General features: G+C 41.7%; 1 protein-coding gene across 3 annotated transcripts in view; it reads left to right on the top strand.

Annotated features, from left to right (window-relative positions):
- Positions 1-2802: 2802 nt before the first annotated feature.
- Positions 2803-16328, top strand: part of BTC (betacellulin) — a 47447-nt gene continuing 33921 nt past the window's right edge. For 2 of the 3 annotated variants that reach the window (XM_037035505.1, XM_037035504.1), the window contains exon 1: positions 2803-3384. In XM_037035505.1, coding sequence (XP_036891400.1) covers positions 3327-3384 — 58 coding nt within the window. In that variant the 5' untranslated portion in view covers positions 2803-3326. The remainder of the gene's footprint in view (positions 3385-16328) is intronic. The other variant, XM_037035503.1, reaches the window with a different exon arrangement.

Here is a 16328-nt window from a genome sequence, read left to right as displayed (position 1 = left end):
ACTAACATCTTCACTTGGATGTCTAACTGGCATTTCGACTTAACACATCCAAAATGGAACACCTCATTTCCTCCCTCAATTCAGGTTTTTCCTCCTATCAGTAAATCATACCTACATTCTTTTTGTTATTTGGGCCAAAATATTTGAGGTTATCCTAACTTTTTTTTTTTACTCACAACCAATTAATCAGAAAAATCAATTGGGTTTATTTTAAAATATATGCAGAGCTGTCTCTTCATCTCCATTACCTTGGTCCAGCATCCTCTCTAGGCTGTGTAGTCTCCATGGCAACAACCTATACCTAATCTCCCTTGTTATAGGTTATACTATAACAACTATAAAACACTGAATAATTTCTAATATGTAAGATTTTTGTCTTAGAGGTATATACCATTGAGAATCATGAAAGCTATGCAAATCATTCCTGTAACATTTTATAGGTAATAAAACTGAGGCTTAGAGAAGTGAATAATTTGTGATCCAGACATTTTGTGACACAGCAGTAGTTTGAACTAACTCCAAAACCAATTTTACATAATATTCTACCTCTGTTGTCCCACCCAGAGGACTGTCTGCATTGATGGGAGCCTGGGGCCATGTAGGATGGGCCACTGCGGCAGGTGCGTTAGGTAGCGGCGTTTAGGGCCTTGTCATATTGCAGCATTGAAGTTGCCCACTTAGGTGCCTTCCTACTTAGTCTACAACGAGGGCCGCCACAGAAGCGCAGATTTGTTTGTTTAAATCAGAAATTAACTTTTTGATAATGTATGAATACAGTCAAAAGAAAATATGATAATGGTGAGCTGAAACTAGTAGATATAACATTATAGGAAAAATACATCTGAGATTTACTAAATTTACATTGAGTTGCCAATTGAAAAGAGAGAGCAAGCCAAACAGATTGACGCATACATACAAAAGAATGGATCCATAAAACACTGAAAAAAAAGGTAAAATATTGTAAGAAAAAAACAGCAATAATCTTTTTCCCCAGAAACACTAGATGATAAGACAAAATCCCTTGAATATAGCTTTTGACAAGTGATTTTTTCCACTGGATTTCCTTAGACACTAATTCAACAGTTTCAAATAGAATATTTGAAAGTTCTCTACACACGCTGTAATACCAATTTTTAATAATTTATAATGTGTAATGTTTGTCTTTACTATAAAAACATTTTAAAAGCCCTTCATCATTCATATTTCTTTGCATGCACCCACCTTTATTGAATTAAATAATGTAACTTACCAGGAGGATGTCTTTCTATACTACCAAATACCTTAAAGTGATCATTTGGAGAACACAGGCTGACCCAGAATGAACACATTCAAAATCTTCCTTTCTACCCCTACACGTGTCTGTCTGTATCATGCCCCACAAATAACCACAAGCTTATATTGTCCTGTCCAGAGGGGTGGGAAGGGGAGTGTTCCTTCTCAAGTCTGCTTTCTGTGGGAGGAGGAAAAATTGATGCTCACAGGCCCGCCAAAGGAATTCGCTTAAGCGTCCTACTTCATTTGGCAGGGCTGGTTTTACCTGCCTAAAGCTGGAATGGGCGAGACACCATTCTAACCATCCCTAGGTTGGGGACACAAATTCTAGCTTGTGACTCCAGTGCAGCTCCTACCCATTCCTCTCTTAGCAACAGCTCGATTTGCAATTTAAAGCATTGAGACACACTTTGTCACAAGAATGAGGCCCCAGGAAGGTCAATTCTTGCCTTCTTCTCTTCCAAAGCTAATGGTTGGATACCAGATTTACCTTCCCCGTGAGTAAATGAAGAGAGAGGGGTTGGGGGGAGAAAAGGAGGAGGGAGAGGAAGAAGAGAAGGAGGAGAAAAGGGAGGGAGGGACAAGGAAGTTGCTGGATCTTAATGAGATTGAACCTCTGGTGTCAGGAAATTTGGAAGGCATGTTCTCCAGGGTCCTTATTTTATTTCTGATAGTAAATAAAGCCCCTAGGGAAGGTTATTGATTTATCTGGCTACTTAGTATATTAAATTATACTATTTCATAATCTAGTGGCCTGAAAAGTTCATTTACCATTTGAATCGCATGAATGATGAAGGCTTACACCGAGTCGTGGCACTTCCCAACACTGAACAAAGATTTAGTATATTTTGCTTAGGTGTGCTTTTCCTTTTATTAGCACCAATGGAAAAAATAAAATAGTAACGTTCTGTTGGGAGGACAGCAGGACTGTTGCTGGTTAGGGTGGCATCTCAGAGTGAAAGAGGCCTTAACTAGGCCCTGATCCTCAGGGAAGGAGAGAGCACCAAAAAGGAAGAGGGAGGGAGGTGGTACCAAATCCTGGGCTTCTTGGGCTCCTCCTCTTTTCATCTGGGTGCAGTAACAGTCTATCCCACAGCCTTGGGTTTTCTGAACCCCAACATAACACTGAATGCTGATTTCTGTCTTTTAAAGCTCTGAGGATGCCTTTCTGTTCCAGAAAATTCTTGAATCAGATTCCACTTCTGCATAAGAGAGATGTGGTAAAATAGACACAGGCAAAAAGCGCTCTCCTTGTTTTTACAGATCCAATAAATGAGTTGAATAAATCACTAAAAATACAATGAATAAATGAGTAAATGGATAAATTAAAATTAAATTTCTAAGAAGTAGTTCTTGGCGAGTCCGAACTCCCAGTTACCCAACAAATGATATGTAAAAGAAACGCTTGCAAATTGTCAAATGCCTGCGGTTAACCACAGTGCTTCTTGGATCTGATCCCTCTAAGAGACCGGTAATTGGCTGAAATAAAGGAAGTTAGAATTCCTAAGGACTTTCGGGTCTCTGATTCTGCCTCTGCGGGTTCCTGGAGTTCAGAGCAAGCTTGTCACCAGGCTGCCTGCAGGCCCGGCCGGGCACAGCTGCCACCCCTTCAGTGAATTCTTTCCCGCTGCCTCCCTGTTTACTCCCCAAAGCGGAGGGACTGGAACAGTCAGGTGCGACCCAGCAGGTGGAGTGGCTGAGCTGGCCCGAGGGCAGCCCCAATACGAACTGGAGTGTGGGTGTGGGTTAATTTGGGTGGGAACTACCTGGAGACTACCACCAAGACGTCCCTCGCCTCGCTGGTGGGGTGTGTGCAAAGCAGCAGAATAAATAGGAGACTCCCTCCTCCCGGCGACACTTAGGGAGCTGTGGCCGCCGCCCTGGGTGTTTGCCTGCCCTGTAGCCAGGGTTCCAGCCTGAAGAGTAGTTTCGTTTCCTTCTGGCTCCGGGATTCGTTTCCAGGCACCCCCTCGGACGCCCGTGGCCTGGTAAAGCCGCACAGGAGGAGGCGGGCGTCTGGTCTAGGGCCTGCCCGGCCCCGCAGCTCGGGTTTGATGGACCGCACCGCCCGGGGCAGCAGCGCCAACTCCCTGCCACGGCTTCTGGCCCTGGGTAAGTGGCTGCGCTGGGCTCTCCGGAGACCCAGGAGGAAAGTCTTGGGTGGAGTCACAGGCAGAGGGAACTCTGATCCGCGCTGGCATCTGGACCCGAAGGCGCGCTGGAGCTGAAAGGGGCAGGTCCGAGAACTTGGACCGCTGGGAAAGGGCGAAGTTAAGGGTCCGGCAGTTGGGCACCTGTCAAGACTGTCTTCGGGCGCACGGGGCGGTCCAAGGGCGGAAGCGATCCCAGGCCCAGCTGCTGGTGCCACGGATTGTAAGCGCACAGAGGAGGACCGGGGTCCCCGTGTGGGGTGCCTTAAAGCCTTGGGGCCCAGTGGGGTCGCCATGCTGTGAGTGAGAACTGGTGGGAGGGAAAGCTATCTAAGAAGGAGCACCGGAGACTGGACGAGAGAGATATCCCGAGCAGAGTTGGAAAAGGAATTCCTTGGCTTACAGTGCGGGTTGGGAGTGAGGGCTAGGTGGAGGGCTCTTTGCCAGAGGTAGGAGAGGGAGGACTTGAAAGTAGAACTGGCCATGGCTTGGGAGTGAATTATTACACCTATTTCTTGCTGGAGCAATTGGGAGGAGCAAGGGGAGAAAGACAACTTCTGAGACCTGAACCTCCTGTTGCTGATAAGGAAGCAAAGGAAAGAGAGATGACGTGCTTCACTAGGTCATTACCAATGAAATACATAGATCCTTTACTTGGAATACAGTCAAGTGCTGCTTAGATCAGGATGTGAATTCTCAGAAATAGTTGTTGGTGGATTTGGTCATCACGTGAATGTCACAGAGTGCACTCACGCAAACCTAGATGGTATAGCTTACTACACACTGGGCTATATGGTACACCTAGGCGCAAAGCCTGTATGACATGTTACTGTACACAATGCCAAATTAAATCAAGCACAAGGGGAAATCATGCAATCAAGACACTTGATGAACATAAGATGTGTGAGGTTTCTGCCAGTGTAACAAAGCATACTATGTTACAGCAAGCTTTTTTTAATGAATAGAAAGAGCAGACTCAAAAATAATGATAAAAAGTGCAGTATAGGCCCTGGCTGGTGTGGCTCAGTGGATTGAGCACTGGCCTGTAAACCAAAGAGTGACCAGTTCAATTCCCAGTCAGAGCACAGGCCTGGGCTGTGGGCCAGGCCCCCAGAAGGGGGCGTGTGAGAGACAACCACGCATTGATGTTTCTCTCCCTTTCTTTCTCCCTTCCTTTCCTCTCTCTAAAAAAATAAATAAATACAATCTTTTTTTAAATGTAGTATAGGTAATACATAAACTAGTAACAGTCACTCATTATCATCATTATCATTATTATTATCAAGTTGTCTGTATGTGCTATACTTTTACAAAACTGGCAGGGCATTAGGTTTGTTTATACCAACATCACCACAAACACATGAGTAATGTGTTACTCTATGACATTATGATGGCTACAAAGACACTGGGTGACAGGAATTTTTCGGCTCCACTATAGTTGTACGGGGCATTGTCCTACATTTAGTCTATTGACCGAAACTCCTTAGGTGGCATGTGACTGTACAAGGGGGAATCCAAAACCTTGGGTTTATTTCTAAAAATTGTGTATTTATTCTTACACGTTTGAATTTCAGTCACCTTCAAAGTCCTCTCCATTTGATGCAATATACCAATCAAGATTTTTTCCCACTGCTCAAAACCATTTTTGAAATTGTTGATTCTGGTGCCTTTTAGTGCTTCTGCTGTTTTTTTGTTTTACCTCTTCCACATCGGCAAAACTTTTCCCTTTGAGGACTTTTTTCATCCAGAGAAACAACAAAAAAAAGTTGCATGGCGCGAGATCAGGTGAATAGGGTGGCGGGGGCATGGGGTCACGCCATTTTGATCAAAAACTGCTGAGCGCTCAGCATCATGCGGGCAGGTGCACATCATGAAATGGGAAAACGCATTCACAGAGTCCTCAAAAAAAATTCACTGAACCCAGATCGCAACCTCTCACAACAATGCCAGCTGGCATACTGATTCAGATGGATTTCTGGAACACTCACCTAGCGGGGGAAGCCTGTATTGACAAGAGGCCTGTCTTCCAGAAGATGATTCTGGGTTTTGGGGGGGTCCCCCCTTGATATTCTTTATTACAGGAGAAATTACAGGAGGCAAAACTTGTCTTAGCTTTGAGGTTTAATCTGGGTTATCAAGTTAAGGACCACTGGGAGTGGTCACTGGTGTGAGGGGAGAGTGTCTGGTGGGAAGAGAAGTTGCAGGAAGCCTGGAACCCGCTAGAGGCTGGGAGTCAGTGCTGGGAGAGAGAGAGAGAGAGAGAGAGAGAGCTGGAGCTTCAAGTGCTGGGGGAGGTTTCTGCAGCTGGAAGCCAGGGTCGCTTCCCTCTCTGGTGTGGTAAGGCAGCAGGAAAACCCTACCACCTCAAGGCATCCCATCAACATCCTGGTCATTTTGAGGGGGTGGAGGGAAGGAGAACTAGCAATATTTTGCAGCTTCGCTGGGGTGAGGTGTAGGGACACCTAGGCATGGGGCATTAATGTGAGAGGAGGAGAGTCTTCACAACTGGAGTGTCTGCAGCTCAAGGCTAAGAAGGCCTGGGATTTCTCTTATGGAGGGAAATGACGTGAAAAGTAAATGGAAACTTTCATTTGGCTGTGTTCTTGGTGAAAGAGAGGTGGCTAAAAAGGTGTCGTGACCTTGGTTGGAAGTGGATCAGACTTCCGGCCAAGGCTGGAGAGAAGGGGCTGGTTTAACAAATCCTGCAGAGGAGGAGGAAGTCAGGGGCAGTTTGGTGGTGAGGCGATGATGTGGAGCCTCAAGAAGAGCAATGGGCCTGAGAGTTCATCTCAGAACCAGTACTGACGCCTTATCAGCACTGGACGAAGGTGGCATTTTCTCCTTACACCTCATCCAGACTGTCCAACACTCAAAGTATTTACTGAGACTCTGCTACAGTCAGCAAGATGCTAGAGTATCTGGGAATGGGGGTGGGATGAGGGCTCAAGAAATTCCTGACATAACTTCTAAGACGTGATTTCTTCCCTAAAAGAAGTTACCCTGAAATTGGGAATACAAGACTAACAGTGAGGCAAAAATTCACGAAACCAGGGAAGGGAGAGCTGCCTCCTACCAAAGCTTCAACAGTGAGAAGTGGGGTGGTGCAGACCTGCTGCTTGGAGGATGCGCATGGGTGCCTCGAAGCTTCGGTAGGACTGGAAAGAGTAGGGAAAAGAGGCTAACGATAGACAAGGGAGATGGCATTTAGTGAAGGGCCGGTGATGGAAATCAGACAGTCAGCCTGCCTGCCAGAAAGTGGAATTTATGAGAGGCAGACAGATTATGAAGAGCCAAAAAAAGCTCCATTAAAATATTTGGACAGGAATCAATAAACAGTTAAACACACACCATCATACATCTTGGGTATGGGAGTGATATGACGCAAACAAAGATTTAAGGAGACCAGTCCGTCCCTGGGGAGCAGTGTGGGAGTGGGGAGACCTGGTGGTCTCCCGGCCGTGATCCAGGCCTGAGCTAATTAGAGCGTAACGTAGGGAGCTGGGCCAGCCGAAATGTTATCGTAGAAATGATTATGGCAGGCAAATGGGTATCCTTCCGCCTGTACTGCCACACAGCGCTGTGTTTCTCCTCAAAACCTGTCAAAAAGCAGAAATGAAAAACAAAAAAAACCCTCTAATCTAGTGCTGTTGTACACTCAGGGCTGCCTAAACGCCCAGCTGCGCTGCAGAATGTTAGACTCAGGGAATCGAATTCAGTCTTTAGAATCCCCCAAAGTTCCATTCTTTGCAAAATGACAAAGGATATAATTTGTTGGTATCAGTGTTTCCATAAAGTGGTCCTCTCTCTTTCACGTACACTTTACTTTTAAGTCTCATTCCTACTTTAAGTCACACCTTATTTTCCTTTTTCAAAGAAATGTGAGAGATGCGCTGTGTGATGCACTGGCATGCGTGCGTGCGTGTGTATGCGTGTGTGTGTGAGGGTGAAAAGTACCTCGGGAAGCGGCACTGCGCGGACCTAAGGCCTGGTTCCAACCCTGCTGTTCATTCCGACTGTGACATGTCTGCAAGTTAGAGGTTTCTGGGCTTTGTTTTTCTCATTTGTAAAACGAAGGGATTGCTTCAGATGACACAACAGTTCTTACCAACTTCACATTGTACTGGTCTTTAACCAGCATTTCCACTGGGAAATTTAAAAGAAAATCTTTTTACCGTAGTATTTAACATCTATCTACTTTTGTAGTGGGATCTTTGTTCCACGTGAACGTTACCTTCAGGCAGAGAATCAGGAGTCTTGGTCCTGGCGGGGTGGGCGGGGTGGCGGGGGACAGGGGGAAGACAATGAATTCCTTTAAGGTGAGTTTTTCTTCTTAAAGAAATCGGATCATCTCTGTAATTCTGTTTATAGTTTCTCCTTCTCATCTACTTGCTATACGACAATGCTACAATTATAACAAGTGAAAAAGGGAAAAGTGTTTCTTTTCAAAAAATGAGTGAGTTTTAAGGTCAAAATATATTCTCCTTATTGAAATCTAAAACATTAATATTTGCAAGTTGGTTTTGAGTTCTACGGAAAGCACGAATGTTTCCGTGATATAATATCTAGCTCTGGAGTTATGAAGCAGGAAGTGGCAGCAGGTAAAATTCCCATCGTTCAAGCAAAGCAACTGAAGCCCCAAACACTGGAAGATTTTAGGATTTGCCTCTTCAGCTGTACTGTGTACTTAAAAGAATGTTGGAGTTTTTTGGCTGCCCCCCGCCCCCTGCCGCTTCTAAAACCTCGGGTTTCACTGGTTTGCATATTGACAATTGTTGCAAACCAGTTTTTGCCATTTGTCTATTCTGTCTTGCTGTGTGTAAATGCCCCCAAATTTCTGGAAGACCCCAATACTGCAGGCATACTTTGTGGTACCCTGCTGGTGTTTGGCCTGCCAACAACTGTGCCAAAACTGAAGGTGCCAAAGACTGGAGTCCTTACGTTCGTCCCAGCTGCTCAGACCTCTGGCATGCCTCTTCTCAGTGGAGACCACTTTCCCCAGGGCTCCTGTGCTCCTTAAGTCTGTAGACAGCCTCATGAGAAAACCTCATCTTGTTTTCTTTCTCACCCTTTCATTGTAATCAGCTCATGTCAGGACATAGACATGAATGTCACTAGGAGCCTGGGCCAGAGGACAGAGAGACAGGAACTAAGCTGTACCCCAGGTCACCCCTCTCTGAGCCATGAACCATGCTTGTAAACATTTCCATTAGGATCAGTGACTTCCCAGGAAGGTCCAGACAAGCGAGAATCCAGGATGCATGCAATTTAGGTTTAAGCCATGGTCATCATACACTTCCAAAATTGCTCTGACAAACCCCTGGATCCACAAAGAATCTGCAGTCCAGTTGGTCAGTGTAGTTGGGAGTACTCAACTCCCAAGAGGGAATTTTAAGAGGGAAGCAGTCTTTTTGAAATGGATATGTGCTGCTAATGACTGCAAACTTTCCCAGGCTTATTTGTATCTTGAAAAAGAAATCTTGTAGCTCAAATGAATTCTAATTACTAGAATCCAAAGAAATAAGAAAATAATTTTTATATGGTTGAAAAGAAACAGGGTATTTAATCTAAATTCACATCAACCAGGTAATGACCTACTTTGTTTATCAGCAAGGCTCAGTCAAACAGCCATGAAATACTTGCATTCATTACATTTTTTGAGGATGTGTAGTATATTATTCACCTGACCTATAGATTAGGAGCTTTGATTCTAAAACAGTGACAAAAGGTTGAACAATGTTTGTGTTCAGCTTTATTTGGTGCTTGATTCGGTTGTATAACAGGTTGAGTTACTAGAATGGTATTTTCCTCTTTGGAAAATCATGGGTTTATTTATTCATTTAGCTGTACTTAACTTAATAATGTCATGTCAGAGGGCTTCTCTTTTGGGCATGAAATACTAATGAATAATGGGGAGCTATTGTGGTATTTTCAATAGGGGAATAATACAGAGCAGTAGTAGTTTAAATATTGGTTTTAGTGTACAGAGTAGATAAGAAAAAGAGAGATTAATATAATAGGAGGCAAGTAAAGAGAAAGCTGCTGTTAACTAGCCCAGCAAGTCTGGACCAGGCAATGGAGAGAAAGAAATAACGTCAACAGGATATAATGACAAGTCCTGTGTAGGTAAGAAAGGAGAAGGAAGAAGTAAAGCTGTCCCTGGGATTGCTAACCTGAGAGAAACAAAGAATTTATGATACATATGTAAATTAGAGCAGTCATTTTCCCCCTGTGGGGATGTGCACTATTTTGGAAACATCAAATGTCTACGAACATTTGGAAGTATGTATAAAAGCTGACATCAAATAGAGCAGAAGTGGAACCCAAACCTGACTGTTCTCCCAAAGAATATAAGAAGCATGTCATCAGGCCTCTCCCCAGGCCTACAAAAGTCTGATAAATATATTCCTATAAATACAACTGTATAAAGACTTTCCAGGAGAAGAAAAAATTTTCTTACAGAATAATTGCAAATCATACACATAGAAACTTCCTCTTCAGAATGTGGAGCTTAATTCCTCGCCCTCTTTGAATGTAGGCTGGACTAAGTTACTTGCTTTCAAAGAATAAAGCATAAAAAGGGAAAAATAATAACTTTAAAGTGCAAAAATCTGACAAGCAGTATCTTAAACAAGTGGTCAGGGTTAACATCACCAATGATACCATGTAGTCATCACATACTCCTCATATGACGTGATGAGAGGTACACTTCTTTGTAGGATTCACCCTAAAAACCCAACACCCTGGTTGACAAACCTAAAATTGACAGCTACTCTACAACATATCTGACCAGTACTCATTAAAATGATTAATAAAGTCATAAAAAGTAAAGAAAGACTGAGCACCTTTCACAGACCAGAGGACACTAAGAATCTTGACACGGGAAAATGACGTTGATGGAAAATTGGTGAAAATAAGAAGAAAACACAAGAATAAAGAAAACTAAACATAAGAATAAAGCCTTGAGTTTAGTCACTAGTAATGCATCAATGTTGATTCTTAGTTTTGATAAATATACATGGATAATTCAAGATGATGCATCAGAGGAAGCAAAAGTGGGTGAGGGTGTACAGGAGTGCTCTCCACTTAGTACCTTCCGGTAAATCTAAAATTACAGGTAGCCTTCATTTTTCAAAAGTTCACTTTATACTACCTCATGTTTACAAAAGATATACATTAGTACATGTTTTTGATAAGTGAGAGAAATTCAAAGGTTTTTTCCTTTTGTGAAAAAGGTGAAAAGCGAAAATAGCATTTAGTGTTTTGCAGCCAGCCCTTACAGTGGCAGAAGCAGTGAGAGTGCCACCAAGCTTCTCGCCCTGGAACTACATGCAACATCTTAGCTTCAAGCCCCCATAGCTCTTTACTGTGTCTGTGAGCACCTGTGCTTCGTCTCGATTTATTCTGTGTATCCATGAGCAAGATGTGTTCTAAGGTCATTGCTTCTTCACTCTATGCCATTTCTGCTTACAAAAGTTTTTATTAAAATGTTCTACTTTTAGATAGTGGGGAAAACCTGCCGTTCAAAATACAGCATATTATTATTATTATTTTTAAAAGCCTCTATAGAAGATGCTAATGACTAGCCTATTTGGACAATCACCTAGTTAGAAAATAGGGCTGAAAATATAAATGAATAATTTAGCTCATTATAATTTCAGGATCTAACACAATGCCTACCACACAATAAATCTTCAGTAAATATTTGTTCAGATACTTTGTGAGATTGAATAGCATTATATAAAAAGGAGACAAAATAAAAATCATAGAGACAGAAAGTAGAAAGTTGGTTGCCAGGGGCCAGGAGAGGAGAGATTTGGGAGTTCTTGTTTAGTGGGTCTAGAGATTTAGTTTTGCAAGATGAAGAAGGTTCTGGAGATGAATGGTAGTGATGGTTAAACAACAGTACGAATGATACTACTGAACCATGCATTTAAAAATGGTTAAGACAGTAAATTTTATGTTATACTTATTTTAACACAATAAGAAAATGAACAAAGGACTGAGAGTAGAGTGCTGGTGGAACCCATATTTATGGTGTGGAAGTCAGAAAAAGAGCTGGCAGAGTTGAGTGAAAAGAAAGGGAAGGACAATTCAGGAATCCAAGAGTGGAGGTGGATTGTAAATGTAAGAGATGGGAAGGTCAACTATATCAAATACTGTGGAGACAGAGGAGGCTGAGGCTCAGGAAAACCACTGATGAATGAGCTATGAGGAAACTACTGGGGATCTTAAAAGATGAGACACAAGTGATTGGTGGTGACTGAAGAGGACAAACACACAGACACACACACATAGGGCTGAGAGGGTAGAAGCTAGAGTGGAGAGTAGCAAAGAGAAAGTTTGGTTTATGAGAGCCAACTTCAAATAGTTAAAAAGTTGTCTCAACAAAGTTATTCCCTATTTAATTCTGAGGACACAACATGGATTAATTCATTCCAGGAAGGCAGATGTCATATTAATGTACAAGGGATTTCCTTCCAAGTAGAGCCTTAAAAAGGTGAAATTTGCCCTGGCTGGTGTAGCTCAGTGGATTGAGCATGGGCCTGTGAACCAGAGTATCATAGTTCCATTCCCAGTCAGGGCACATGCCTGGGTTGCAGGCCAGTTCCCAGCAGGGGACACACGAGAGGCAACCATACATTGGTATTTCTCTCCCTCCTTCCTTTCCGCTCTAAATATAAATAAGTAAAATCTTTTTTAAAAAAGTGAAATCCACTGATTTGGGATGTGCCAAGCTTCCAGTGTCTGGCACGTGTGTGGTATGAATGGCACTTACAGGAAGTTGTACAGAGGAGATTCCTCAGTGAGATAGGAGGTGAACTGAATGACTACCAAGGACTCTCATGTCTCTAAGAAATCAGGACGATGTTACTGCACTTCAGGAATGCTCTAGAGGTTGGTAGGTAGAATTTCAAACTAAGAAATTATCAGCAGATTTCTCTGGGAAGAAATAGAAAGCTAGGGCTCTTCGAGGCCTGAGAAATCAAAGGTGAAGGATCTTTTAAAAATTACTCAAGGTTTCCCCCTCAAAACTAAATTCAGTGACCATGCCTTCTCATGAGCCTCTCATCTTGGGGTACAGTACCAATCCTGTGCTCCAGGTTCAGTTTTTGCCTTAAAATCTCAACATTCTCTATATATTACTAAATATTATGATAATAATTATTAATTGGGATCCAATTGTGAAGGGAAAAATCCCCAGCATAACTATAACTGATAAATTATATTAACAAAATTTCAAATATTTCAGAAGACACATTTCTAACCTTGCCATCTATTGATAGGAAACAACTGTGAGAAAATCCTCTAATTTTTCTTAAACAAATGACTACTCGTAGTGGAGGGTAAAAAGAGTGACTGGAAGTGTGGTTTAGATTTGAGATAAAACTACACACAAGAATAATAAGCTATACTTCTCATTTGCCTTTGCAAAAACATAACTAAGAAAACATGCCCCATTCTTTGTTACTAATTTTTATTCAATAGCATTCACCACAATTAAATACTTAATGAATGGTTTTCTAGACTAGTCACAGCCTTAACTGGGAATCTGTCTCTCAGGATGTGGTGAACACACATTGCAAAGCTCCAACTGGAAAAATGTGGTGTGGCCATTTCTTAACAAGTCTTACGTTCAAAGGTCACACAAGGAAATCAGTTGAATTATTCACATCCTCACTGTACATGTCCAGAAGGCCCTTGTTTCTCAGTTCTCCTTTGTACAATTTTTTTACTGCAGCGGGACAGCCTTAGTCATTGTCTCCCACGCATGCCAAGCTCATTTCTATGGCATTACCTTTGTTCCTGTGTCGTTTACCAGCTTCTGTGAAACTTTCCCCTATGATTCCCTCTAACACATTGCCTCTTTTGGGAATTCCTATAGAATTTACTTTTTCTGTATACCTAGCACTTAAGATATACTACCTAACAGTTATTTGTTCATCTGTTTGTGTGCTTATATCTGTTCTCTACAGATGGTTTTATCAACAAAAATAATAATAGATTAACATTAAGTTGGGTTGGCTTATCCTAACTCAGTTTATGGACCTAAAATCTGTATTTTATTTTTTTATTTTTTAAGGTTAGTTAAGCAGCTACCCCAAACCCTATGGTCTTTTCTTTACTGTTATTAAAGTCTGGTGACTGTTTCCTCGTGGGTCACAGGCTATGTTATTGCTAGATCCAAAGGCCAACTCCACTGTTCCTCCTCATTTGCACTTGGAGAACCCTCCCAAGCAAACTACTCTTTTGCTTAGTTCTTTTTGCCTCTTCCATTTGGACTCCTGCGGAAATCACTGGGCCCTCAAGCTTGTCATTTACACTATGACAACGTCTGGCTGTCTGATCTGGTCTTATCATAAAGGAATAGGAATCAAAAAGTCAAATTTTGACACCTGATGATTTCTAACAAACTGGCTCTAGGTTATTATGAGGTCTCATTCAATTTAGTCACTGTTGTCACAGGTTTAGTAACAATCGCGGTGAAAACAAAAGAGGTTGACTTACTGGCAGGTGCGTTATTGTGGTGCTAACAGTTTTCAGACATATGAGTTAGTTTATATCTGACAGACTGTTAAATTATTTCCCTCGTTGGGCTTTAAAAATATGATCATAGAGTATTTTTGTGAGTTAAGAAAAAGTGTTATCCATCATTCTTAGCCTTTCTTAAGCAGCAAGTGTTGATTCTACTATTTTAAATAGAATTTTACATCAGAGGAGAAAGTAGCTCATATTCTACTTTTCTAATTTTGAATGGACATGAACTATTCAAAAAACATTTCAGAACTATTTCTGAAAATCCTCTTCTTGTTTCTCTGCCCTTGTCTCTGCCTCCCTTCCTGACCCTGAACATCCAGAGGCCTGTCTCTCAATTTTACTGAATAGGCAGTTCTCTGGGGCCTGTGATTTCTCCTCCAAATCCCTCCTTGACCTGGAACATGGCTCTCCATGAGATGTGCCGATGTCCCAAATCCTCACTATGTTGGAACACGAATGTTGTGCACCTCTTAAGACCCTTTCCACTACTTCCGTTGTCTCCTGCTCAGTCCCCTGCCCATACCAAGTCACCTCTTTTGGGACTTGGATACAACATCATGTCTCAGGACATGAATTCTGGTTTCTCACTCACTGAGCAACAAGAATGAGCACCCAGCAAGGGACATTTTGTCCAGTAGGAAATGGACAATGAAAGTGATTGCAACAGACAAATTCCTCCTTCATTCCTTGTATGTGGACTCACTCAGGGCACAGTTCTTTTTTGAATGCATTACAGAGCCCCTGTATGAGTGAACATGCCATCTGAGCAAATTTCTGTCTCTGTGGCTCACTTTGGAGCTGTATGCAGCATGATGGGCACTCCCATTGCATTGCTCTGTCTCCTTCTTTTTACTTCATTTCCTCTTTCCTCATTCTTACAGCCCAGAGCTTGTAACTCCAAAATAAGTGATAACCTTTAATCTGTATCTTGGGCTCTGCTTTCCAGGAAACCCAGGTTGTGGTATTTGATTTTAGTGTATTTCTTTTCAAGTAAGTAATTTCTCCCCTTTGCAGGTCTGCTTTAAAGTCAAGTACAATTAGAAAGGGAAATATATTAAATAATTATGCTCTATTTGGAGGGAATGTTAAAGTAGAGGAGGGTAAAAACAACAACAAAAGATAACAGAAAAAAATGGAGAACACCAGTGTCAAATTTTACCTATTTCACACTGTCTCAGCAAGCCCAATGCTAAACATCATTTCTGCGCCCTGGTATTTTGTCAACTGCATGTTAGATGTGATCTTTTTGGACTTGGAAAATGCTCTGTGTATGGTATGCATATTCAGGGGTCAGTTTTTATTCTTGACAATAAAGATGTAATGGGAAATTTCCCCAGATGCTTACTGTTTTTATTGTAAATGTTGATTTAAACTTTAAAAGCTCTATTTTCCCCAAATCAGAGTGTATGATTGATAATCCACTTGGTTTTTCAATAGTTCCATCTAAGATCTGGCTTTATCTGCTATATTTGGATCCCTGAATCACTTACCCAACCAACTGAATCAGTGATCTCATCTGACATAGACAGTACGCTGAGTCACGGGCAGAACCGTGCTGGGAATACAAAGAACCATACACGTAGAAGACACCATGTCACTATTAATCAGTTGAGGCTCACTCACTTCAAATCTTTTTTAAAAAAACACTGCAAAGAAACAGCATGTGGGAAGACCAGTTTAGATACAAATAGTTTTGCCACACTAAGTACATACGTAGAAACACACTGCCCACTATAGATTACATACGTATGTGTATTTATCTTTTATAGTTTATTTCATAAACATGTTTTATACACAAGTCAAGTCACACCGTTAATGTAGAAATTTTATCATTAGCCATTTATGAGAGTGGAAATCTGTTTTATTGGAGTAATTAGAGTTGCTTTTTATTATTCAGGTCTCTCCTAGCTGCTATTTTGTTGAGTGACTACCTTGTGCCGAACATCACCAAAGTTGATAATTCATAATTCATTTTTTCATTTCTTTAAGCACACAGCTAAATCTTTACCATGTAAGTTATATATTGTGAGCTTCCGTTTACAGATGGGACCTCTGCAGCTTGTTGTCGAATAACTTAATCATAATCACAAAACTAGTGATTAAAAGCCACATCCAGGATTCAAATTCATTTCATTTGTCTCCAAACCTATCTTTGTACCACTAATCTATACATCTTCCCTCTAAGATAAATTAAAGTTCATTTGACTATAAAATACTCTTCCAACTTCTGCTTATATTCAAAGATAGACAAATTCGTCTTGGATCTACAGTTAGATTTTCTGATGGGGGATGGAGTGAGGTTCAAAGCCTAAAATAAGATTAATATGATGTGACAGGAAGTCACTGGGCCTGTTAGACACAAGTAGACAC

This window comes from Sturnira hondurensis, unplaced genomic scaffold, assembly GCF_014824575.4.
Source record: "Sturnira hondurensis isolate 20B ecotype Veracruz unplaced genomic scaffold, ASM1482457v3 Scaffold0022374, whole genome shotgun sequence".
Lineage (NCBI taxonomy): Eukaryota > Metazoa > Chordata > Mammalia > Chiroptera > Phyllostomidae > Sturnira > Sturnira hondurensis.
The sequence above is the reverse complement of the archived record's forward strand: the minus strand, read 5'-3'. Positions and strand labels throughout refer to the sequence as shown.